Genomic DNA, 24,790 nt, shown 5'->3' with positions numbered 1-24,790 from the left:
AGGTACTATCACCCTTAGAGTGGGATAGGGTCATCCGAATCGGATACTTTTCCCTACAACATGCTGGGAGAAAGGACCAGCAACAACACAGATGCAGAGGGAGTTGTCGTACAGATGCAGCAGTGGTAGTGGCAGAACCATGGGTAGCAGTACAAGATACAGTAGTGTAGAGGATGGTGGGCAGCAGGCTCATCATCAGCATAGGGACCGATGCTGGATGATCAAAGTAATACTGAGTGAGGAGTATTACTAGAGCACAGTCCTTGCTAAGAGAGAGTGTTGATTTGGGGTAGCATCGGATGTGATCTAGCCACGAAATTTGGAGAGGTTGGGGCACATAAGATCTCCAATACCCAGAAAGGGTTTGGGCAGATTCTAAACAGTTCAGGAGATATTAAAATAATTAATATTTTTAATGGAGACCCTCAGTCTAAACTTAGGGAAAATAAAATATTAATGTGTATTAATATGAAACTGTGTTAGAATGGTCCAAAAGACATGGATCAAGCCAGATCTAATCTTAGCTGTTGATTAGGGACTTAATCTCGGCCATTGATATGTCAACAAGAAAAGTATAAGAGGGGGCTTGAGGGTCACTTGGAGAGTACACCAGAGTGATCAGTCATTCTATTCTCTAGAGCGAGGTTTGCTAAGAGAGATAGAATCAGTGATCGAAGTTGCAGCTAAGGGGCATTGAGTACAGAGAGATAGAGAGGTAGAGATGGTGTCGAGAGAGCAGCGCAATAGCAGGGGAGAGTGACGCAGTAGCAGGCAGAGCTCACACAGGGCCACGCAGAGGCAGCCGGGAGCTGCGCAGAGCCTCAGAGAGGCTAGCGTTGCTGACGTAGAGGGCCAGAAGGCTAACACAGGGCCTCCTAAGGTTGATGCAGACCCATTCAGGGTGACACAGGGCCAACGCTGGGCAGAGAGGGGCTGATGCAGTCCAAAAAGGCCGATGTTGGGGTTTCTGGGGCAAATTGGAGCTGAGGAGCTGCTGGAAGGATTATCTGGGGTTTCAGCCAGGAAATTTGTCTCAAACTCAGAGGTATTACTGCGAAGGAAATTCTTTGTTGGTTAGGTTGGTTTTGGCACCCAAATTGTACTCTAATATTGCTTAATAAGAAAACCCTCAGATAGCTGCACCGATTTTCCCACATTGGGTTTTTCCAGGGACATTGGTCCAAAAATAACGGTGTCATTTGGTGTGATTGTTTTTGTTTGCTTCATTGTTGATTTGTAATATGTTGAGCATGCACTAGTGTTTATTTTCAGTATTTACGTTGTAAATAACTTGTTAAGTAACATAACAAGTAGGTAGGAATAAATCAGATAAAGTGCATGGAGGGTTTCTAACTGGTAGACTTAGAAACTTAAACAATAAATGATATAATCTAATGAAATGTCGCATTCCCATTGATCTTGAAATCCTGAAAACTGTTAAGTTTGCTGAATTTTGAATGGGATATGAAATTCAATTTTCTCCATATGAAGTCTGATGAGGTTGGAACCACTCTCAAACATCTTGAATCATTTCATGGTAATGTTAAAACTTTAAGTAAAAGGATGAAAATTATTTCATTTTCATCCTTTGACTTTAAGAATTTAACATTACCATTAGGGAGCATCTAGGAAGCATCAAGGGGCACCTTGGGAGTATTCGGAAAGCATAGTTCCTTGCATAAAAATTCCGACAACAAAAGAACAAAATAAGCTTCGTGAAACTGTGTGAACCGTATGCCTTCTCTCGAATTTGCGGTACATCTGCATCCGAACCTCCACAGATCAGGTAACTGGAACCGCGAATTGGGCCCCCATGGATCCGATTTTCCAAGAATCATTGAAAATTGGCGAAGCCGCAGATCCAATTTTTGGATCTGCGATTATGTCGGAGGATTGGTGGCGGATCCATATGAGACACGGTTCCGCCTCTAGATTCGGGTGGGGGAATGAACTTGCAACATTGGTTAAAACTACATTAATGAGTATGGTGGTGGGTTCAACTTGCGCTAAGTGGAGACAGGCAGATTCAAAGAATTGAAGTATGGTGAGGAGGGTGTTGATTGATGAAGATTGGCGGAGCAAGGTTGATTTCCTACTCTAGGTCATATTACCTCCATTTTATCTTCTCTGAGATGCAGAGACAGAGAAACCTTTCTTGGGAGAGGTTTATGATGGCATGGATACCATGGTTGAGAAAACCATGGAAATTATTACACAAGAGGTTCACACTCTTGCTTTTCTGGATTTTGATTTTTCTGAGCAATTGAGGTCCATCATTGTTATGAGGTGGAATGGCTTCAACACTCCATTGCACACTTTGGCACATGCTCCATATCCAAAATTTTATGATGAAGAATTCATTGCTTAAGGCAATGGGAAAAGGAAGGCCCCACATAAGGACAAGGAGGTGGCCAATGGAGTAAAGAAAACCTTTTAGAGGTTGTTTCCAGCTTCTTTACAAACTGATGTGAGGGAGGAAATTGGCTGTTTTGCTGCTAGATTAGAGGATTTTGCAGACATATCCACTTTGGATGAGAGGAGGACAATGAACCCGGTTAAGTGGTGGACTTGTCATGGGGAAAATGGTGTTTATTTGCAAAGTCTTGCCACTCATAGTCTATCACAAGCAGCATGCTCTTCATCAGCAGAAGGTGATTGGAGCACTTGTAGTTTCATTCACTTTGTGAAGCACAAGAAGTTGGGATCATAGGGGTGAAGAATATACAAGTGGACCTCATCAAGATTAGGATGTGGAAGCAAAATGTCTAGACTTAGAGCTCTCTCTTCCTACTTTTGATATTAGTGTCACTGGTGATGCAAGTGGAACTACAAGTGCAGGTACTAGTAAAGTTGCCTCTTCTGCTGAAAAAACATTTTGATCTATTTTTGTTGATGAGGATGAGGATTTTTATGATTAATGATATGTTAATTTAGCCAATAATTTTCTTTAGCTCATGTTTTATTTCAGTTTTAGCACATATAGCCTCATGTATAAAGGCTGATTTTGGAACCTTCGATGTAAAGCCTCATCTATAAAGGCTAATTTTGGATTTTTGCATCATGTAATCATCTGTGAGAGTTAATATAGACTTGGTTTTCCTTATAAAATGTCATTTATGTGTCTCATTCTTTCATTTCTTGCAAGATTATGTGTTATTAACTCATTTGTAAAAAAATTGTGTGTGTGTGTTTGATGTTTTGGCTAACATTTCCATTTTTCGGGGATTGTGTTTCAAGTCATACCTGTTTGGGAAAATTCTTGACATTTCGGCGTTTCATGCAACTTAGGACTAGGGTGATGGCTTCACATGAAGGGGTAGAGCTCAAGTTAAATTGGCTTTTAACATTCATCCCTTGCCATTATTTTGCATTTTAACATTTTGCCATATGCTTTTATCATACTTCCTTTTTTCTGCTATATCAACCTCTGGGCATTTTCCAAACCCCTCTTCTCATAGGATGAGGTAAACAGGGAACCAACACCAGTGACCAACATCAATTAAACAAAAGGAAGGACAACAGATCAAGGACAAATGATAAGTGTTAAGTATGGAGGGATGTGAACACACTGCTTTTATCAGTGCCTCCTATTCATGCCCCTCCTATACAGTTAAAGACAAACCCCAATTGGTACTTTTGATTAGGAACAAAGGATAACCCACATGGTGAAATAAGGCAACGAGTACAACTTCCAAGCATCGTGATCCATTATCTAATTTCAACTTGTGATCCCTACTTAGATCGCCTAGGACATTAAATGTGAGCACTTCCTATGAAATAATGGCTAATGTACCTCATGGTCATTGACCCATCTTCATTTGGTGAGCAACCTGATCTAGTGGACGAGCTGAACGATGTGTGGGTGAGAGGCATCTGAGGGTCTGCTATCTGAGGATCATATGAGGCTATTGGCTGGAAATCTGCATCTTAGGAGAAATTTTTCTCCGAGGGTTACCCCTCTATACACATGGGTAACAAGTAGCACAAAATAACATGTGCAATAACAAAGTGTTCCCCAGATCTGCAATTACTACATAGAAGTTCCTTGGGTCTCATCTTGCAAAGTGCCATGAACTGGTCCTTGGGTCTAAATATTTAATATATGGTGTAACAAGGCTATTAGGAACTCTACCATTTTCAAATGTATCCATGTTAAACAGAACACTGATAAAGATGTAGACTGACTTGCAAATAATTGTGCAAATGCTCCAATTGGAGCTCAAGTGATGCATTGTGCATTGTGCTGTGAGATACCAAAGAAAATCGCTTAGGACTTACTAATCATGATAAGAAGTTATCAGCAAAAGCTAATGCTCTCAGTGATCAGGCTGGGAGACATTGAAGGGAGACCAAATGGAGAACATAGGAGGGCAATTTTGTACCATTGGAATAAATTATCTCTCAGCTTTTGAATAGTTGCTTTTGCTGGTTAATCATTTCAGAGAGCAAAATTTTATGATGGTCACTCTTGGATTTATAAAACTTCTGAAAATCAGAATATGTTATAGAAAGTGTCTGATGTATGTTTGAGGGATGAATGGCTTAGAAATTGGGCCTGAGTCATGTTCATATCAAGTCTACTTATGAATATGTACTATTCTATACATGAAGATAATATAAATTTTTTTATTACCACAGAAAAATGATCTTTTCTATTAAGAATACTATGTTCAAATCTTCAAATATAACCCATTCATTGACAGGGTCTTCTTCCATTGTGAGGAGATTGGTATCTATCTGATTCTCTTCGTATGTTTCTGATTTGATGGCTATGAATAACCGAATTCCTAAAAACTTTACAGAAGATTTTCGCTTTTGACATTTTATTCTTTTCCAATCTGTCATTTTGTAAAATGAATTGTCTTTTTCATTTGACTGGCCTTTCTTTGGTAAAGGGGAGACTTCCCATGACCATTTTATCATGCATTCCTTGACCTCTTAGAAAGCTGTTGGATCTCTCTATTGGCAGCATATTCTATCAAACTTTTTGCTTGTCATAAAATTCTGAATAAATAATTCCTCATATGTTTTCTGTATTTGCTGAAGCCCATGATTTGTCCATTTGTTGATGTGCAATGTATCTCTATATAATATATATGCATGATGCTGATATGGCTGACACTGCAGCTATTTATAAGCTCTAGACATATTTGGCGACCAATGCTGTCTATGAACTGAATTCCTGTGTCTAACTCACTTCCAGGTAATGAGCCACTTTGTCACTGCTGAACACGAAAAAGAGCGACTACAGTATTTTGCATCACCAGAGGGAAGAGATGATCTTTATCAGTACAATAAAAAAGAAAGACGCACCGTTATTGAGGTATTCCTTTCTGATCCTTACTAAAAATTCTATTTTCAAAAGCATGGCAACTTAAAATGTTTGGCGTGCTCAAAGATGCATAGGAAATCAGCAGAAACACTGTAAAAGTCAGGGGTGTCATAGATGCACAGTAGTCTATAACCTGTGGACAGAACAGTTCCAAAACTTAGTAATGAAGAGTGAAATGATGGGTACTTTTGAATCATTTACTGGTATTTTATTTTCAACTTCTTTTCCGTGTAAAACATGCTCCATCCAGAAAACGAAAATTTATATTCTCATTTGTTCAACTGAAATGTACTATAAAGACGCAAAATTGATGTAATTATTATAAAGACAGCATCTCACAATCTTGTTTGTATAATGTTTTAATATCTTATAATCTTTTTGTTTCATTAATCCATGGAAAAAATTTGAATATTGTATTTTTAATTTGACGCGGACACTGCTATAGAACTCACAGCTGGAGGATGTTTTGGACTTGTTCTCCAAATCTGAAACATGATGTAAAAGAAAAAAGAGATTGTTATAGCAGTTACCGAAGCAACTAAGGTTATGTAATGACTATGTATAGAATTGTTTCTGCAATGTGTGGCATTACACCCATGGGGAAAGCTATATGACCTGCCAAACTTCTCAGAGTCTCTCCAATGTTCAGCCCCACATTGTCACAGCTATTACTTGAACACAAGAAAATTGCTCATATTTGACTCCACCCTTTCATCATATAGTTATGGAATGATATGACTATTCTAGTGCCTTGCGCTGTCTTACCATATAGTATAAGAAATGTAGGTTTTTGCTTATAATTTATAATGATGGCTTCTCTCAAGATTTTTGGATTCTGTCACCTTTACATGTGGGAATGACATAGGTGCACACAAGACATTGGCTGGACTGGCCCTACAATGTGTGGTTACCCTTATAAACTGACGGCTCCTCTAAACCATGAGTCCCAACAAGGTCAATCCAAAGTCCCCCAATCCTATACAAGACAAAAGGACTAGAGACTTAGCCCAAAGGGACCACCCATGGGCAACCATAATAAGCCTAGGATACCATAATACAGGGCCTCCACATGGTTTACAAGGTTTTTGACGTGCATTCTTTTGGCTTACAATGGTGCTACCCAAAATGAAAAGGTACATTTTTACCCTTGCTGAAGTGAGGTGTAACAGGTACAACGTTGTCCTTGAAATGCATTCGAGAGGCCTTTAAAGTGTGGTAAGCAATGATCCTTGTCCACTTTCTGTTCAACATCTAGCGCAAGAGAGTGGAATGACCTCTCCAAAAGTCAAATAAAGCACTTACAAGTGGATGGCTCCTCCAAGTGGGCTCATAATTCTTCAAAAGATGTGTTTATGTCACCTCCACATCATCATACCTGATTTAAGTGAGTGTTATGTCATGTATTCAAGGTAAAACATCACCCAAGTGACCCCTCAAATGTTAAACAATGGAGATATGAGACACAAGAATATCAATGAAAGAGAAATTTATTATATATATATATAGGAGATTTTGTTATTCTCCTTAGTCAACGAACACCTAGTTAATAACTATTCACCTAATTAATAACTACATCCATAACATAAGTTATTTATTTTTTCACAACTTTATTGTTAATATTATGAAATCATCATTACAAATCTAACACCCCTCTTAATGATGATTTCATTTTGCATAACCCCTAATATCTATTGAAATTTTTCAAACTTCTCTCTATTGAGTGCCTTGGTGAAGATGTCTGCTGTTGAAATTTCTAAATGTTACCCATTAGAAATCCCTACTGCATTATCTAGTTTATTTCACCTATTTGTTTATTCCTTAACAAGTTATTTATTCATATAAATACTGAAAATAAACACAAATGTAGCCTTAACTCATATACAGATCAACAACTGAAATACCAGACAAACACACAAGAGACACCATTATTTTTGGAGAATCGTCCCCGGAAAAACGCAATGCGAGAAAACCGGTGCAACAGTTCTGAGGGTTTTATTATTATGCAGATTTCTTGAGTACAACTAGGGTGCCAAACTAGCTCACCCAACAGAGATTTCTACACAGTAGTAATACCACTTCTTAGAAGCAGATATTCAGCTTCAGAAGCAGATATTTAGCTTCTCAGCACTAGTCTACCCCACAAAAATTCCCTACAACGCTTCTCCAAGGCTTTGCGTCAGCCCTGCTAGCCTCTGCGTAGCTTTGGAACCCTCTGCATCAACCTTCTGCCTCTTTGCGTCAGCTCTCTGGCCTTTTGCGTCACTCACGCAGGCCTCTCAGCCTCTGCGCAGTCTATAGTTGCCTTTGTGTAGCCTCCTCAATCACTGCGTTGGCCCTCTAGCACTATCTCTGCCTCTCTGCTATGTACTCACTGCCCCTCATATTGGAAAATACTGAGAAGGGGGGGTGAATCAGTGTTCCTTAGCAATTAGCACTTTTAAATCTTTTCAGAGCATTAGTTAATCTTCAATTATTATTAATGTTTATGCAGTAATAACAGTAAATAAAATAACATAGGAGGCACAAAAATTTTAGGTGGAAAACCCCCTCCGAGCCAAAAACCACCGAACGCTTTTCTAATAAATTCTTTAATCTTCAGAGCCAACTGAAACGAAAGCAACAACTTCCTAGAATTCTAGAAAAGCGTTCTTCTCTAGTTCCCACAGGAAGGAATCCCCAACGGCCTGGTTTCTTCAGTAATAAACTGAATGGATGCCCCAACACCCTAGACCAACCTACCACCCTGAAGTGTTCACAGGCTCCAACCTGTTGGTGACTTCATGCACCTGCCTAAAACCTCCCTGCCACCCTATAATGACTGAAATGAGACAAGAGTGTGGATTCCTATACCAAGGACAATGATCCACGATAGAATATGATTTACAATGATTTTGACTAAACACCCAATCACACTATGACCTGCAACCCAACCATGACATCATCCCAACAAAGACTCCTATACCTCCCAGCAATGCCTTTTCGACTGTAGGCAGATTGATTCTTTTACAATAATGACTCTTCCAAGGATGACACCTTTACAAATGACTCTTTTACAACTTTACAATGATGACTCTTGGCCTTGACACTTCTTCACAATATACGGATGACTGTCATGTCTTTAAAGGATGTCCCGCTCCAATGCTTCATTTGATTTGATACTTTAGCTCTTGAATGCTCGCTTGATGTTGTCCTTGAATTTTCTTCTACCTGCATGCAAATTTTCCCAGCGAAACCCAATCTCAAAAGGAAGAACAAAATACCCTTCAACTTACCTTTGCCTGCAAAAAACATGTAAGTGCATAATAAGAATAAATACAAATTAAAATTACAATGCGTACCTGAAACGTTCTTGTCACTTTTGTTATTGACTTGTTGCAGCAGTAGACAAAGACTCCCACTCTTGATATAGGCCTGGACTCTATGCAAGACTATATCCAAAACTGACCTAAAGATATATACAATAGAAATTGATGACAGGCCCTAGACTTGTGATGAACCAAGTTCTAAGTACAACAACAGAGACCATTCTATCAACTATGACAAGACAAGTAACATGAACTTACAACATCATATAGATTTAGCAGACTTGGTGTGGCATCAAATGTGTAGTATCAAGAATAGGACATCTGAAATGTGGTATCAAAACTAACTGTGACATATAGAGACATGGAGATATAACCGAGACCCTGTATATACTTATGTTGTCTTGCAAAAACATATGTAAAAGATGATACTCAAAACTCAAATTTTAACACTTAATCATACATACCTTGTTATAGGAGACTTACCCTTGACTGTTGATGTGTGGTCCTTACTGCAGTGATCCTTGAATGCATGCTTTTTCTTGCCTTCTAGGAGCTCAATATTGAATCTGTTGTATGTATGTCATTTCATATCTCCAGGGTCTGAAATTTCATCCTGTGGTAGCCCTCTGAGTCCTCTTTGCAACCCCACAGGTCTGATCAAGATTGGATTCTTCAAGAAAGAGTTATGCCCAATCTCCCACGATGGCCTGATTATAGCTTAGTTCAGTAGACCGAACTTGTACGAAGTGCCACATGTCACTGTTGCGATCTTCGGCCCTGAAAATGCTACTCAACAAACTATAGTCTATCCTCTTTCTGTGATTATTTACGAAATTTAAATCCAATGCTTAGAGAGAAAGTTATGACAATTTGCCCAACGTCACCTGTTTGACATGGAATTCGGGACCCTGCAGAAACCCTAACTTCCTCAGATCATATCTTCAAAAATATAGCGAACCAAGATCTGAAATTCGATCACGATGTTCATCAAGATTTCGGCTCAAATGGATTTTAATTTCAGCTTCTGAAGCTTCGTAGAAAAAAGGTTAATGCGAAAATGCCACGATGACCTGTTTGAAGCCACAAAATCCCTACAAGAGGAGGATATGGGGGTCATTATTTATATGAATGTCTTGAGTTGAGAGGGTCCTCAACAAGTGAACGTTGGAGGGATTTTAGGAGCAAAAAAATATTATTAATTATTGACTATTCAATGACCACAACCAATTATGAGTGCCATGCCACAACCCCATAGGGTTTTAGCCCACTAACTGGGGTTACTAACCTCAAACGCAAATAACACTCAAACCATGCAGAACTGGGAGGCGTGCCATATATCAACGGAAACATCTCGACGAGTAGAATCCATCGAGAATATCTTTGACACAAAATAAAATGAGTTGTCAAGTCAAAATGCCCTTACAAGATTTGGGTAGACCTTGGTGTTGCTTGGGTTGACATCAATGACAACCACTAATCAACACCTCGCCGCAACTCAGATCACTTGTTCGAATTTTCTCAGCAATCCCCGCTCTAGAAAATCAAACTCACTGATCAATCTTGATGTATCTCCATTTGACCCTCAAGCCTCCTCTTATACTTTTCCTGTTGAGTCTTCAATGACCGAGATTAAGTCTCTAATCAATGGCTAAGACTAGATTTGGCTTGATCGATGTCATTTAGAACATTCTCACCCAATTTTATATTAATACCCATTAATATTTTAATTTTCCTAAGTTTAGACTTAGGAACCCCATTAAAAATATTAATTATTTTAATATGTCTCTAACCGGGTGGAATTTTCCCAAACCATTTCTAGGTCTTGGAGATCTCATGTGCTTTAGCCTCTCCACCAATTTTTATGGTTAGAGCACATCCGATGCTACCACAAATCAACACTCCCTCTTAGCGAGGAATGTGCTCTAGTAATGCTCCACCACTGAACATCACATTGATCCTCCAGCACCGGTACCTGTGTTGATGTTGGGCCTGCTGCCCAACATCCACTGCACTGTTGCTTCTTGTACTGTTGCCCATGGCTCTGCCACTGCCACTGCTACATTTGTACTGCAACTCCCTCTCAACATGCTACATCATGCTGCCCATAGCACTGCCACTGCTAATTGCTGCACTGTAACTCAGTTACCGAGATGTAAGTAACTGATCTACCCAAATACAGATATCCTTGTCAGTCCAGAAGCCTCTTGATGCTGAAGCTACCTCTACTTCCATCTTGTGCTCCTCCTGCTGCCTCTGCATTGCTACAAACACCTTTGTGCCTCTCGCACTTTTGCAACCACCTTTGTGCCTCTCACACTGCTGCAACCACCTTTGTGCCTCTCGCACTGCTGCAACTCCCACTACGCTACTACAGACCTCTGCATTCTAGCACTGTCTTGTCACTCCAATGCATCCTGCTTCTACCGACATCCGTCATTCTGCTACTGTCATTAGGGGCTCTTATAGCCGGATATGATCCAAGAGTTTGGGTACCTCAAGGATCCTGCCCCTCATCTTCTGTAGTCCTCCTGACTACAGCTCAATGTCACCCCACCTCTTCTCTAGAGGTGCATGAGCACTCATGGCACAGTCGTCATCAGTCTCGACTTCTTTCTCCGCCTTAGCCGGAGCTGCCTTGGAGTCAAAAGCTTCTCCCTTATTCTTCTTCCTGTGACACTGGGCTACATAATGACCCAGCTCCCCACAATGGAAGCACTTCACCTTGGAGATGTCCTTCTTCTTCCTCTTCCCCTGTTGTCCCGCAGATGCCAGAGTCGCATCCTCCTCCTCTTCTTTCTTGATTCGACCCCCTTTGCTGCTACTCCTCGCCTTGGTCAACCGTCTGATCTCTTCTTGGCAAAGAGTTGCCCACATCTCTTCCCATCCTGGAAGATTAGCTCTACCCAAAATGCTTTGGACAAATGTCTCCCAATCCTCGGAGACTGCATTCAGGGTGGTCCTCACCATGAACTCCTGATCCAGCGTGGCCCCTATGGAAGTAAGTTGGTCTCGAATCTCCTGCAATTTGAGGAGGTATAGATCTATCTGCTCCCCCTTCTGCATCTAATATGACCACAGTTGATTCTCCAATAGCATCTTCCACTGCACGAAGTTCCCTAATACAATGTCGTCAAAGTATCCCACATCTCCTTTGTCATGTTCTTCTCGGCAATATGTGGTACGACATGATCCTTGACCCTGTCAAGGATTATGCACTTCGCCTTCGCCATTCAATCCTCATACTTCTCATTATCAACTGGGTCGACTGGGATAGCCACGGTTCTCAAGGCAAAGCCCTTGATGCGATGTCTATCCAGCACTGACAGGATCCTGGCCTTCCAAATGACAAAGTTGGAAGCCCCATCCAACCTGTCTTGATCCCTCAGTCTGTTCACTGCCATCTCCGCTCCTTCTTCTGGACTCCCTTTGAGATTCGAGTTCCCTCCTAGAAATCTCTCTCTAAGTCCTGATTTCCCCGTTGGAAATCTTCCTGCCAACTGTTGATCTGCTCTTCTACGATCCTCCTTGCAATTGCAACTCATATTTGGATTTCTTGGCTAGAAATCCGTCAAGGCAACGACTCTCTCTACCTTGGTTCTGTCCCATTAGGTATTGTTCTGCTCCGACAGACACATCACCCCAACAACTTCCCAATCCACAATCTGCCCACAACACCCTAAGCCCCGACAACTGAAGAAACGGAGCCTTCCAGCTCTGCGTAATCCAGGCAAAGGCTGAATCACTCCTCTGGCCAACTGCTTCAAGCCTACCTGACTGAGTAGGATGACGTGGCTCTTCGTGAGCCTCTTCTGCCTCTCTGCCTCTATGTTGGCCCTCTCTCTGGCTCGAAATGATGACGCAGGCCCTCTGCATCACTCCCTCTCTGCTACCTTCTGCTTACGAGCAGTTGTGCCTCTCGAGACAGCTACTACTACTGCAAATTTCCGATATTGTTGGTGCCTTCACTTCTCTTGCGATCTACAATGCTCTGATACCATATTGAAATTTCTAAATGTTACCCATTAGAAATCCCTACTGCATTATCTGGTTTATTTCACCCACTTATTTATTCCTTAACAAGTTATTTATTTATATAAATACTAAAAATAAACACAAATGTAGCCTTAACTCATATACAGATCAACAACTAAAATACTAGACAAACACACAAGGGACACCGTTATTTTTGGACAATTGTCCCTAGAAAAACCCAATGCGGGAAAACCAATGCAGCAGTGTTGAGGGTTTTATTATTATGCAGATTTCTTGAGTACAACTAGGGTGCCAAACTGGCTCACCCAACAGAGATTTATACACGACAGTAATACCTCTTCTCGGAAGCAGATATTCAACTTCTCAGCACTAGTTTGCCCCACAAAAAATCCTTCTGACGCTTCTCCAAGGCTTTGCGTCAGCCCTGCTAGCGTCTGTGTAGCTCTGGAACCCTCTGCGTCAGCCTTCTGCCTCTCTGCATCAACTTTCTGGCCTTCTGTGTCACCCACGCAAGCCCCTCAACATCTACGCAGTCTCTAGCTGCCTTTGTGTGGCTCCTACTGCCTCTGCATAGCCTCCTCAATCACTACTCTGGCCCTCTAGCACTATCTCTACCTCTCTGCTATGTACTCACTACCCCTCGCTGCAACTCAGATCACTTGTTCGAATTTTTTCAGCAAACCCCGCTCCAGAAAATCGAACTGACTGATCAATCTTGGTGTATCTCCAACTGACCCTCAAGCCTCCTCTTATACTTTTCCTGTTGAGTCTTCAACGGCCGAGATTAAGTCTCTAATCAATAGCTAAGATTAGATTTGGCTTGATCCATGTCATTTAGAACATTCTCACCCATTTTTATATTAATACCCATTAATATTTTAATTTTCCTAAGTTTAGACTTAGGAACCCCATTAAAAATATTAATTATTTTAATATCTCTCTAACCGGGTGGAATTTCCCCAAACCATTTCTGGGTCTTGGAGATCTCATGTGCTTTAGCCTCTCCACCAATTTTCATGGCTAGAGCACATCCAATGCTACCACAAATCAACATCTGCTACTTGATCTTAGGACTTGTTGACCACTTTGTATCAACTAGCCTATAGAAGTACACATTTTTCAAAGGAATTCCATCATGTTCGAGCAGTCAGATATCCAGAATTCATCATCATCATTCATCTGTTTATCAAAGTTGTAACTTCAAATTCTGCAGTCCAGTGGGCCATTGTAAAAATGATTCTAGTATGACTATGAAGCCATGTGACACGCCTAGGTAAGCTTAGGAATTTTTATCACCGAGTTTCATCCTAGGGAGTTTTTTAACCTCCCCGAATTGTGTGTTTGTAAACACGGATAATCGATAGAGGTTTTCTCCCAGATATACCCCCAAAGCTAGGGCGGGGCTTGCTGGTGATGTCTTAAGTGAGTCTTAACATATTGAGTCTATGTATTTTCATCATACTAGATCATGTCTTGAGTTTTGCAGAATTTGGTTGAGTCTAAGTGTCTACTTTTAATTTAAATTTCCAGCTAGTTAGGAAATTTAATAATTTGGATGTAAATTATAAAATCAAAAGTTTGTAAAAGTTGAAGGGGGTAGAGTACTCATAGTTAGAACCTATACACCTCAACTTAGTGTCTAGACACCTTTTGGGGGTTGAAATTATGTCTGTCCCCTCAAATTATTATTTTTTTGGTTTTCTGGCAAAAAATGACAAAAAATTAGCCAAAAAATGGTCAAAAAATTAAAATTGAGAGAAAATAAAATTCTCTCAAAGTGAAAAAACGAATTTTTTGAGAAGGTGGTGATTCCCAAGGAAGAATTAAATTGAAAAACCCAATTCCAAGGTAGAAAAAACCACAAGAAATTCTTTGGGGCCGAAAAAGAATTATTTTTTCAAGAAATTAATTTGTCTGGGTCTAGTTGGTTGAAGAAATTTCATGGGTCCAAATGAAATCAAATTGTTAAGGTCCTTCATCAAGGAAAAAGTCTATTTTTTAACAAAAATTGAGCTTATAGACCAAGGTGATTAAGTCAAAAATTATTTTGTTGAGGAAAAAAGGGCAAAATAATATTTTTTGGACCAAGAAAAAAGGGAATTATTATGGAATTCGAATTTATTCATCAAGATCAAGCAGCAACTAGTTGTTATTTTCTTGGATCAAGTCAAAATTGTGCAACTTCTTGGACCTAATTATTTTCCACTTGGAGGGGGATCTAGATCTCTCTATTTTTTTTATAAATTGAGCATGAGGCTCCTCATTGTAACATCTTTGATCTTTGAATCTTTGTACTCTGGCTATCAACTCTTGAAGGTCTCTATTTTGGTAATAAAGCAAAAAGTCTTTGGGTTTACTACCGTGGTGTTTTCCTTCCATGGACATGGTAATATTGTTTGTTGAGCTTTTAATTTCTACTTGTGCTTATATTTGTTATATCTATATGCTTTATAAAATCATTAGTGTATAGCTATCTTGCGCTAGTGATTGGATCTAAAGAATGCTTTAAAATCAAACATCGCTAGTCGTTTTTGGTTGAACTGCTAGAAATGCCTTCCATTGTATTTTTCTTATCTCATGTGGATCTAATGAAATTATTTTAAATTGTGTAGAAAATATTGAGAAATCTCAAGTGTAAGGGGATGTTTTCGACTAATAAACCATCCCACTCTTGAACATTGAAGTGGAAGAACTCGCTCTATTTACTTTAAAAGACATCCAATGATATTTTTATTGTAGGGGTTTCTAGATCTAAGCTTGAGAAAAATCTTTTATTTTATCTATTTATTTTCATCAAAGAGCTTGTAATGAATTTATATTCTTCTTAGAGCATTTTGGTATATATATGTAAATAAATCCTTTTGTAAATAAATTTGACATTTTTTATTTTTTATTTTTATAGTTTTCATCTATGAAACCGGATTCGTCCATTTTTGCTGAAGTGTCTGAATCCTACGAGTCGGACACGATTCGAGGGAATCCGAATCCCAAAAACGGGACATGATCGAATCCCCGTCGTGTCCCGTTAGGACACATCGTGTCCCGAATTTGGGATTCGAATCTCATGAAAGTGAATCCTGTGGGCTTTAAAACAGCGCATTCCTTTTTTTATATACAATTTCCGCTCATTCCTTTTGCAAACAGTGAGTTGTGGGTTTGCTGTTAGAAGTTTGGAGCAAGGAGCTAAGGGTTTGGAGCATTCGGAAAGGAGATTCAAGCACTGGGTAAGTGCATTTCATCTCTATTTTTTGCATTTCTATTACAGCAGTTTGTATATGCATTTCTTTTACAAATTTGTGCATGTTTTGTTTTTTTTAACAGTGTTCATGGCTCAATCAAGGGCAGCAGGTAGGGGGCAAAGGAAGGGGAAGAATGTCGCCATTGGAGATGCCCCTCCTCCCCCAATATCATCAGAGTCTGCTGCAAGTAATGTTGAGGGAAGACTTCCTCCTAAAGACAATATTAAGAAGTATCCCTTACGGAAATATGTCACAAGAGAGGATGAGCCAAGCACCAAGGGGAAGGGAGGAGGCAATGTGCATTGGAGATGCAACTTTTGCTACAATACTTTCATAAGCACATATTACCAGTGTTCCATGGGGACGCGTTCCCCAGGGTCGGGTGCGCGCACCCCTCGCACCCCACTCACTTGGGACGGGGGGACATCTGGGGAAATGTTTCCCCACGTCCCCCATTTGGGGAGATGCGAGGAGACGCAAGGGGGGACGTTTCCTCAGTGTGGAAAATGGGCTATGTGTCTCCTTTATCATTCATTTTCATCATTTTACTTAAATTTTTAACATTACCATGAAATGACTTAGGATGTTTGAGAGTGGTTCCAACCTCATTGGATTTCATATGGAGAAAGTAGAATTTTAGATCTCACTCAAAATTCAGCAGACTTAACAGTTTTTCAAGAATTTAGGATTCGATGGATTGCAATGTTTCCATTGCATTTTGTCATGTACAAGGGTATGGAATTAGTATTTAATCAAGAGCACTAAGCCCTTTGTGTACTTTAGCGTGACTTTTAGACTCATCACTCCACTGTTTTTGAGTTTTAGCTATATCAATTTACTATTCCAGACTTCAGATTTCAGTATCTATTATAGCCTATTTTTCTTAGTACTAATTAGATTCTAGAATGATGAATGATGCATTTTCATTTTAAATCAATTTAGAATCTAGAATGATGAATTTAATTTTTAAATCAATGTAGATTCTAGAATGGTGAATAATGAATAATGAATATGGATCAGAGTATTTCATTATTGAATCTCATGGTCTATGGATGAATCATGTATGTATTAGTAAGGGTGATGAGTATGGATCAATGCATTTCATTATTTAATTCAAATATGTATGTATTATTGTATTTATGCTTTCATTATATATATATATATATATATATATATATATATATTAAAAAGGAAAAAAAATATATACACCCCCGTCCCCCTGTCCCCCCTAAATTTCTCTAAATTTGAGGGTACTCCCACATGTCCTCCTTGTGCGTCTCCCCATCCCGAAGTCTTGGTGGAACATTGCATATTAGCGTGTGAAAGGCCATTTGTTGGCTTTACCAGGTTGTGGAGTTGGAGCTTGTAAAGTTGTTCCTTTACAAAAGAGGAAAGAAATGGAAAATGAGTTCATTGTTGGTATGGCAAATGTGGCTGCAAAATCAAGAAAAACCAAGAATGATGACCCCCTTCCATTTTTGAGGAAAGGCACCAGCAAATTTCCATTTGAGAGTTCTATTGGGGGACAAGCAGCAAAAGGAAAGGCAATTTCACTTGGTCCAGTGGACAAGATTTTTCAAAAAGAGAAACAGGAAGAGCTTGATCTCACCATTGCCTTCTTTTTCTATCAAAACTTCATATCCTTTAATGTTGCACGCTCACCTCTATTTATTGAGATGTGTCGAGCTCTAACTCGCGGGTCTCCATCATGGTATGTGCCTCTTGGTTTAGAGAAGCTTAGAACCACATTATTGATGAAGGCAAAAAAAGAGGTGCAAAAATGCTTGAGCCTATTAAAGCATCATGGCCAACATCTGGGGTTAGCATTGTTTCTGATGGATGGACAGATCTAGCACGACACCCACTCATCAACTTCATGGTGTCTTCCTTGAATGGTCCAATTTTCTTGAAAGCAGTGGATACACTTGGAGAATACAAGGATGCACAATTTATGGGTGAGTTATTTATTAAAGTTATTGAAGATGTAGATGTTGATTCTTGTGTGCAAATCATTACAGATAATGCACCTGTTTGCAAGGCTTCTGGCATGATTGTGGAAGCTAAATATCCACGAGTATTTTGGACACCATTCATTGAACTTAGCACTGAAATCCATTGCTTCTGATGTGCTTTGGATTGGTAACATTATTGAGGATGCACAAAATATTCGTAACTTTGTGCAAAATCATACAAATTCCATCACTATCTACAAGGAGTACAACAATCTATCATTGTCGAAGATTGTTGATACATGGTTTGCCTCTTCATTCATCATGTTGAAGAGGTTGAGGGAGGTCAAGACCGCTCTTGGGGCCATGGTTATTTCTGAGTTTTGGTCTTTTTGGAGAAAGACAGATCAAGTAGCCTCTAAAATAGTGAAGGACATAGTGCTAGATGATGCTTGGTGGGAGAGAGTAGATCTAATTATTCAGATCATGGACCCTATCATTTCTTTGCTTCGATTTGCAGATACAGACAAACCCATCCTAGGAGAGGTTTATGAGGGATGGGATTCCATGATTGAGTCTGTGAGGAGCATTATTCTACAGAGTGAGTGCCCCGAGTATGAGACATCACCAAAGGCCTTCTGCGGTACTATACAGAATATTCTTGTTCGCAGATGGGACAAGAATTGCACACCTTTACATTGTTTGGTTCACTCATTGAACCCAAAATACTACAGCCATGAGTGGCTGAATGGTGGACCTTCCCGCAAATTCCCTTCTCACATGGATGGTGAAATCTCACAAGGGAGGAAAGATGCATTCAGGCAGGTTTTTCAGGATAGAGCACTTCTTGATGAGGTGGAGGATGCCTTTGCAGAGTTTTCCACTAGCACTGGTTGCTTTGCAGGATATGATGTGATCAGAGACAGGGGGGCTAAGAAGCCCTATTCTTGGTGGGAAAATCATGGGGCAACAAGCCCTCCTCTTCAGCAGTTAGCCATGAAGCTCCTCTCTCAGGTGACTTCATCCTCTTGTTGTGAGAGGAATTGAAGCACATATGGGAATTTGAATAGTGTGAAGAAGAGCAGGCTTGAGCAGTCCAGGGCAGAGACAATGTTGTATGTGCACACCAACCTTAGTCTTATTTACAGGCAAAGGGAAGAGTGGTTGAAGGGAAAGACAAAGATGTGGGATGTCTTTCCTAATGATATGGGTCTGGACAGTAGTGTTGAGTTGGCATTGGCCAACATGGATCTCAATGATCCAGTGCTAGAGCCTGTTAGATTTGATGATGGTGATATTGTAGAGGGGTCATCCTCCACACCAGTAGATGTAGAGGCGACTATGGATACAAGGGAGGAGGAGGATGCATAGGAGAGCAGTGGTGACCATGATGATGAGGACATTGATGCTAGTTTTGATGATGACTATGACGATTAATGACTCATGAGTCATGGGCTACCTACTGCCTTGAGGCTTGTATATCTGTAGTTGTTTTATATTTTCTATTTCTATTTGCCATTGGCATTGCACTACCTATGTAACACATTTTGATTTGATGACTTAATGAGAAAACTACATCTGTCAGTGTCTTTATCTTACTATATTTTCTTTCTCCTATTGGATCATTGATGAATTGAATATGTATTATCATTTATCATTTATGAATTTAGAATTTATGATTCATTGATTTATCATTTATGATTTATGTGACAATGACATGTATTTGAATTTTGTATGTACTATGCATGCTATAATGTTACTAACTTACTTTGTAAACAGTGAAACTAACATCTAGATGAAGATCTATGTTTGAAATCAATGAATTTGTATAATTAATGAGAATTTGTGTAAGAAATATCTAATTTTTAATATATATATATATATATATATATATATATATATATATATATATATATATAACGAATCCTACGTGTCCTGTTCTGGGGGGTCAACGTGTCTGAATCCGACACTCGAATCCCCGTATCCTACGAATCCCGAATCCCCGTGTCAGGTTTAGGTTTTCATTATACCATTAATAAAAAAAGGGCGAGGATTACATTAAATTTCCTTTTTTTTCTTTAAAATTTTATTGAGCATTAATTGAAACACATGCTATTTAAAAAGTTAACGCTATGGAAAACTTTGTAAATATATGTGAATGTATTTTTTCTATAACCTCAATGATCTATAGTCTATTTGTATATATATTTTGTGGCTATTCCTTTTATCTCTTGCAGGTCTGAGAAAGAAAAGTGTATTGTTCGAAAATCCCCGTGTTTGCAGGTCATATTCTTAAGGATCTAAAGGAATCGAATAGGGAAAGAGGGCTTAGCTCTCCCAAGTCTCACGTCCTGGGTTTGACCCCCACATCTTGGCATGACAACATGGTGTGATCATTCTAATTGTTGAGAGTTCCAAATCGCCCTTGGAGGAGTTATTGCTATTGTTGGCGTGTTATCTAAACCGTGGGAGATTTTGAGGGGATTATGTGTGGTTGCCCAAGCACACAAGAGGGAGGACGTATTGCTTCCCAACATACACAGGCTGAATTCATGGTTGCATGGTTTATCAGAGGTCAAAGCTCTTGCTAGTGGAGTTCACTTCTCATCCCACAAGTTCTAGATCGAACATTGGTGTATCGTTGCACATTGGCAATGATTAATCGCTAATCTATTCCCTACAAGTTGACTGCTTAGTGAGGAGATTTCGGGCTACATTTGTGGATGTCTGAACGCACAGGCAGAGGATGAAATGTTGGGTGTGATTTTGAGAAGATACAATGTTGGTCTGTCGTTGATCGAGAGTATAAGGATGAACTCATGCTACTATTGAAGGCCTATAAAATGCCTACTGAAGGATTGTTAGGGCAAGAAACAGGGGCAGTAAGAGGGATGAGGCTGAAAGGAAGAAGGGTGGGTGTAGTTGAGGATTGGCAGATTTGAAAATTCGGTGATCCCGAATCCTACTGCAGCAACTGATAATGTTTCTTCTATTTGTTAAATTAATCAAACAAATTACTTGCAGTTTCCTACGACAAATATCGAAACATATACACTGTAGCCTTCACAAATACAATATTGTGGGAGAAATAAAAACACTGGAAGAATAGATGCACAGTGCACACGCACAATAAACACCATTATTTTTGGACCAATGTTCCCGCTAAAACCCAACTTGGGAAAACTGGTGGAGCAGCTGAGGGTTTGATTATTATGCAATAGTAAATATGAGTACAAATCTATGGAAGCTCAAATCTAGCTTTCCATACAAAGAAAATAACTAACAAACGTCTAGTGAGAAAAATCTCACTTCCACTGGTGATCCAACATTGACCTTAGCTCAAGATGAGTTGTCCCTTGTTGCCTCTGTGTCAGCCTATGCAGATTTGCATCAGCTTGTTGGGACTAGCTTCTCTCTCGCTTTGTTGATCAGCTGCTACTTTGGAAACTCGATCTTCTAGCTCTTTGGGCTCCCACTCTGAAACTCAATTTTTCCTCGGCAAATACAAATCTCCCTCTAAAGCTCTGCACTGCCTCTTTGCACTACGTCAGCCTTTCTGTGAAGTACGTTGTCTCTCTGCTATACACTCACTGGACTGGAAAAACTTCCTTCCGGCCTTACTATCCCTGCCCCTCTCTCACTGCTTCGAAACTACTGAATCACCTCCGACGACTCGCAGTTTCTACTCTGGAGTTCGATTTCCCAGCAATATCAAATTCCTAGTGGCTCCAAGTGTGTTCTCCAACCCCCATCGAATATCTTCTTATAATCTCTCATTAAGACATCAACGGCTAAGATTAAAACATAATCGATGGCTAAGATTAACTAGAACTCGATCCATGTCTTCTTCTAGAAGATTCTCACCATGACTTAATTAATACCCTTTAATTAATCAGTTTTCGTAAGTTTAGACTTAAGCACCATTAAAAAAAAGATTAATTATTTAAATTAAGTCGTCTCTAGGTGGAATTTTGATAAACGATTCCTTGGTTTTGCAGAATACATGTATTCTAGCCTCTCCACCAACTTACGTGCCTAGAACACAACCGATGCTACAAAAGCTAACAACAGAGGGCTAAAGGAGTAAGCCAAGGACCTAAGGGAGAAAGCCAAGGCTATAGGAAGGGTATTGTGGATAGAAAAGGCGGTCTTCTACAACAAGGTGAAAACAACCTAGATAAGCAAATTAGTTTTTGTTACAGTTGTGTAATTTGAGCGTTGTAAGCCTTGTAATTAGGGCAAAAAAGGCTTAGAGGACAAAGCCTCAACCCTAGGTTTTGTGGTCAAAGGGATTTGAACTTTTGTATTAGGCATTGCATTGGGATAAAGGAACATTATCCTTGGTACAAGAGTCGTGTGAGTTTTCTTATTAGTGGAATTGTAAGAAACAAGTTTGGGTATAAAACATTGTGTATTATCATTGATCTGATTGTTGATGTAATTTCCGATGTGCAAAATTGTTTAAAGTTAGGCACTGCTAGTGTGTTTATGTTTGCTAGCTAAGGCATAGACTAGGCATGGGGTTCATGGAATTCTAATAGTGAAGTCATCCCATAGTCTACTCTAATCAAGTAGTTTCACTCATGCTAGAACACTTGTCCCAAAGGTAGCCCATGGTTTTGTGCACCCCGAGCTTCAACCCTCCTCTGTTGTCGGGTATCAACTACTTTCTTTGTTGGCACCTCCTTAAACCTGAGCAACCTCGGACTTCCTATGTATCTACTAGTTTTGCTAGCTATAAATGGCCTGTGATCGCAGTTGCCTCTAGTGCCTGCAGCGGTTGGGTGCAAGACAAACCGATCGTCCACTCTTACAGTCCTTTTTTTTTAATATTTTATTTTAATTTTGAAAAAAAAAAACTTTAACTCAACCCTGTATTGTACAACACCTTTTTTCTTTTCTGGTCGTTGTATGATCTCATCACCTACAATAAAAATTTATTTTTTCCTCGTATGATTGTGGCCGAACTTGGCCCTAACGATTCTTGTACGAACTAGACTTCCTACGTGGTTCAAAGATCAGTTTTCAGAGTTCTAGGTTTTGATACCATGTTAATTTTTCCTTGAACCTTGTTCACCACTTCATGTCAACCCCCCTATAGCAGCATACATTTTTTTCAGAGCACTCCATCATGCTCGAGCAGTCAAGCAAGCCAAAGATCATCATTATCTTTTAGTATTCTGTCAAGTCATTTAAAGACAAATTTTGCAGCTTTGTATGGCCATTGTAAAAATGATTCTAGCATGACTATGAATCCATGTAACACACCTAGTTAAGATTAAGAATTTTCAGCAAAGAGTTTCACCCTTTACTTGATCTTTTAATCTTCACCATCGAAAATATTTATTTTGAGGAAATTTCGAATTTCTCATAAAACCCAATTTTATTAATCTAAGAATTAATTTTTTGGATTAATTTCCTCAAAATTTTGATTTTGACTTAACCACCAAGGTCCAAGGGCTTAATTTTATTTTTTAAATCCATTTTTGCCTTGGTGGGGGACCTCCAAAAATTAACTTATTTTTGACCCATGATATTCTTGGGCATTTTCCACTTGGAGAAAATTAATTTCTCTAAAATTATTTTTCGACTCTAAATTAATTAATTTTTTGGCTTAGGATTTAATTTTAGTTTAGCCATAAAAATTAATTGTTTGACACAGGAGGGGATTAATTATTTTTTCCACCCTCAAATATTTTAGCCATAGTGTCTAAGTATGAGGGACCATGTACTAAAATATTTTTTACATCAAATATTACAAATTCAACCCTCAAAGGGGGAATACACCTTTACAAATAGACCTCAAAATAATTACCCAATTTTGTTACACAATATAATCTAATAGACCAAGTGATTTATAATAAAATAATTTAGCCAAATAGTTTAAATTATTCCCAAACCACTTTTACAAAGACTCGATATAACACTAGAACTCACCTAAGAGGGGTTTAAGATGGAGGAAAAACTCTATCCATTATCCGTGTTTAGAAACACACATAATGCGGTGAGGTGAAAAAACCCCCTAGGATGAAATTCGATGCCAAATTCAAAGGCTTACCTAGGTGTTGTTACATAATTAAATGGTCATACTAGCATCATTTACATTACAATTTGCAAAAATTGGGTTTACAATGATATATCATGTGGCTCGCTAATGATTCTGATCTTTGAAAAAAATTGTATACTACGTCCCTGGACTTGTGACAAAATGAGTGCAACAAAACCAACTAGGCAAGTCAAGCCACATAGACCCCACATGTATAGACTTGAAATAGGTTTATAGGCAAGCTTTTATAAAAATAAAATGTGGAAAATTCCATCCCTAAACCCTCACACTTTGCTATAAAGAGAACCCTCCCACTCTGTTTGCCTCACACCTCTCATTGTGAGCTTTTGTGAGAATATGTAAACTTCCTAAGTTATGCAACAACACTAAGTTTTTCAGCAGTAGTCTAGCAACAACAAGCTTGGAGTTGGTTTGGCATCTTCAAGATAATTGGAGCTAGTTTGGGGCAAATGTCCCTAAGGAGTCTGAAAACTTTAAGCCAGATGATGTTTTTGTAGCTTTTGTTGATAATCCCATTTCTAGTCGTGTTGAGGAATTTGATTAGTGATCATGTCGATCAATGATTTGTAGTAAGCCAGTGGCCCAATAGCTTGTAGCATGGTTTTTGGACTTCAAAGGCCATTTAGAGCCTCATTGATTATGTATTTTGTTGCTAGTATGTATTGTGCTTGGTGCCATTTTGATATATTCACTCTTGCATGGCATGTAGATAAGCAAACTCTGCATAATTTGTCTCTAATGGTTTGTAATCTTGGTTTCGAATCTTTAAAAATAATCATTAAAAAATAATTATTTTGTGTAATTTTTTTAAATAGTTCATTGAATCCAGTTGGATCCCAGTTTGAGTTGCAACTTGGTTTGATAGGTGACTAGTTCGAAGACTAGTCTGAGTTTTAAATTATGAG

The 24,790-nt window shown here is 39.1% G+C and overlaps 1 protein-coding gene across 1 annotated transcript in view; it reads left to right on the top strand.

Moving 5' to 3' along the window:
- The window catches only part of LOC149166852 (Flavodoxin family protein), a 451,658-nt gene that overhangs the window by 417,211 nt on the left and 9,657 nt on the right, over positions 1–24,790 (top strand). The window contains exon 11 of the mRNA XM_089432790.1: positions 5,204–5,323. Coding sequence (XP_089288916.1) covers positions 5,204–5,323 — 120 coding nt within the window. The remainder of the gene's footprint in view (positions 1–5,203; positions 5,324–24,790) is intronic.

Source organism: Pinus tabuliformis, chromosome 5_1, assembly GCF_031772625.1.
Source record: "Pinus tabuliformis cultivar Carrire ecotype Pingquan chromosome 5_1, CPIR1, whole genome shotgun sequence".
Classification (NCBI taxonomy): domain Eukaryota; kingdom Viridiplantae; phylum Streptophyta; class Pinopsida; order Pinales; family Pinaceae; genus Pinus; species Pinus tabuliformis.
This window is presented reverse-complemented; position numbering and strand designations above follow the sequence as displayed.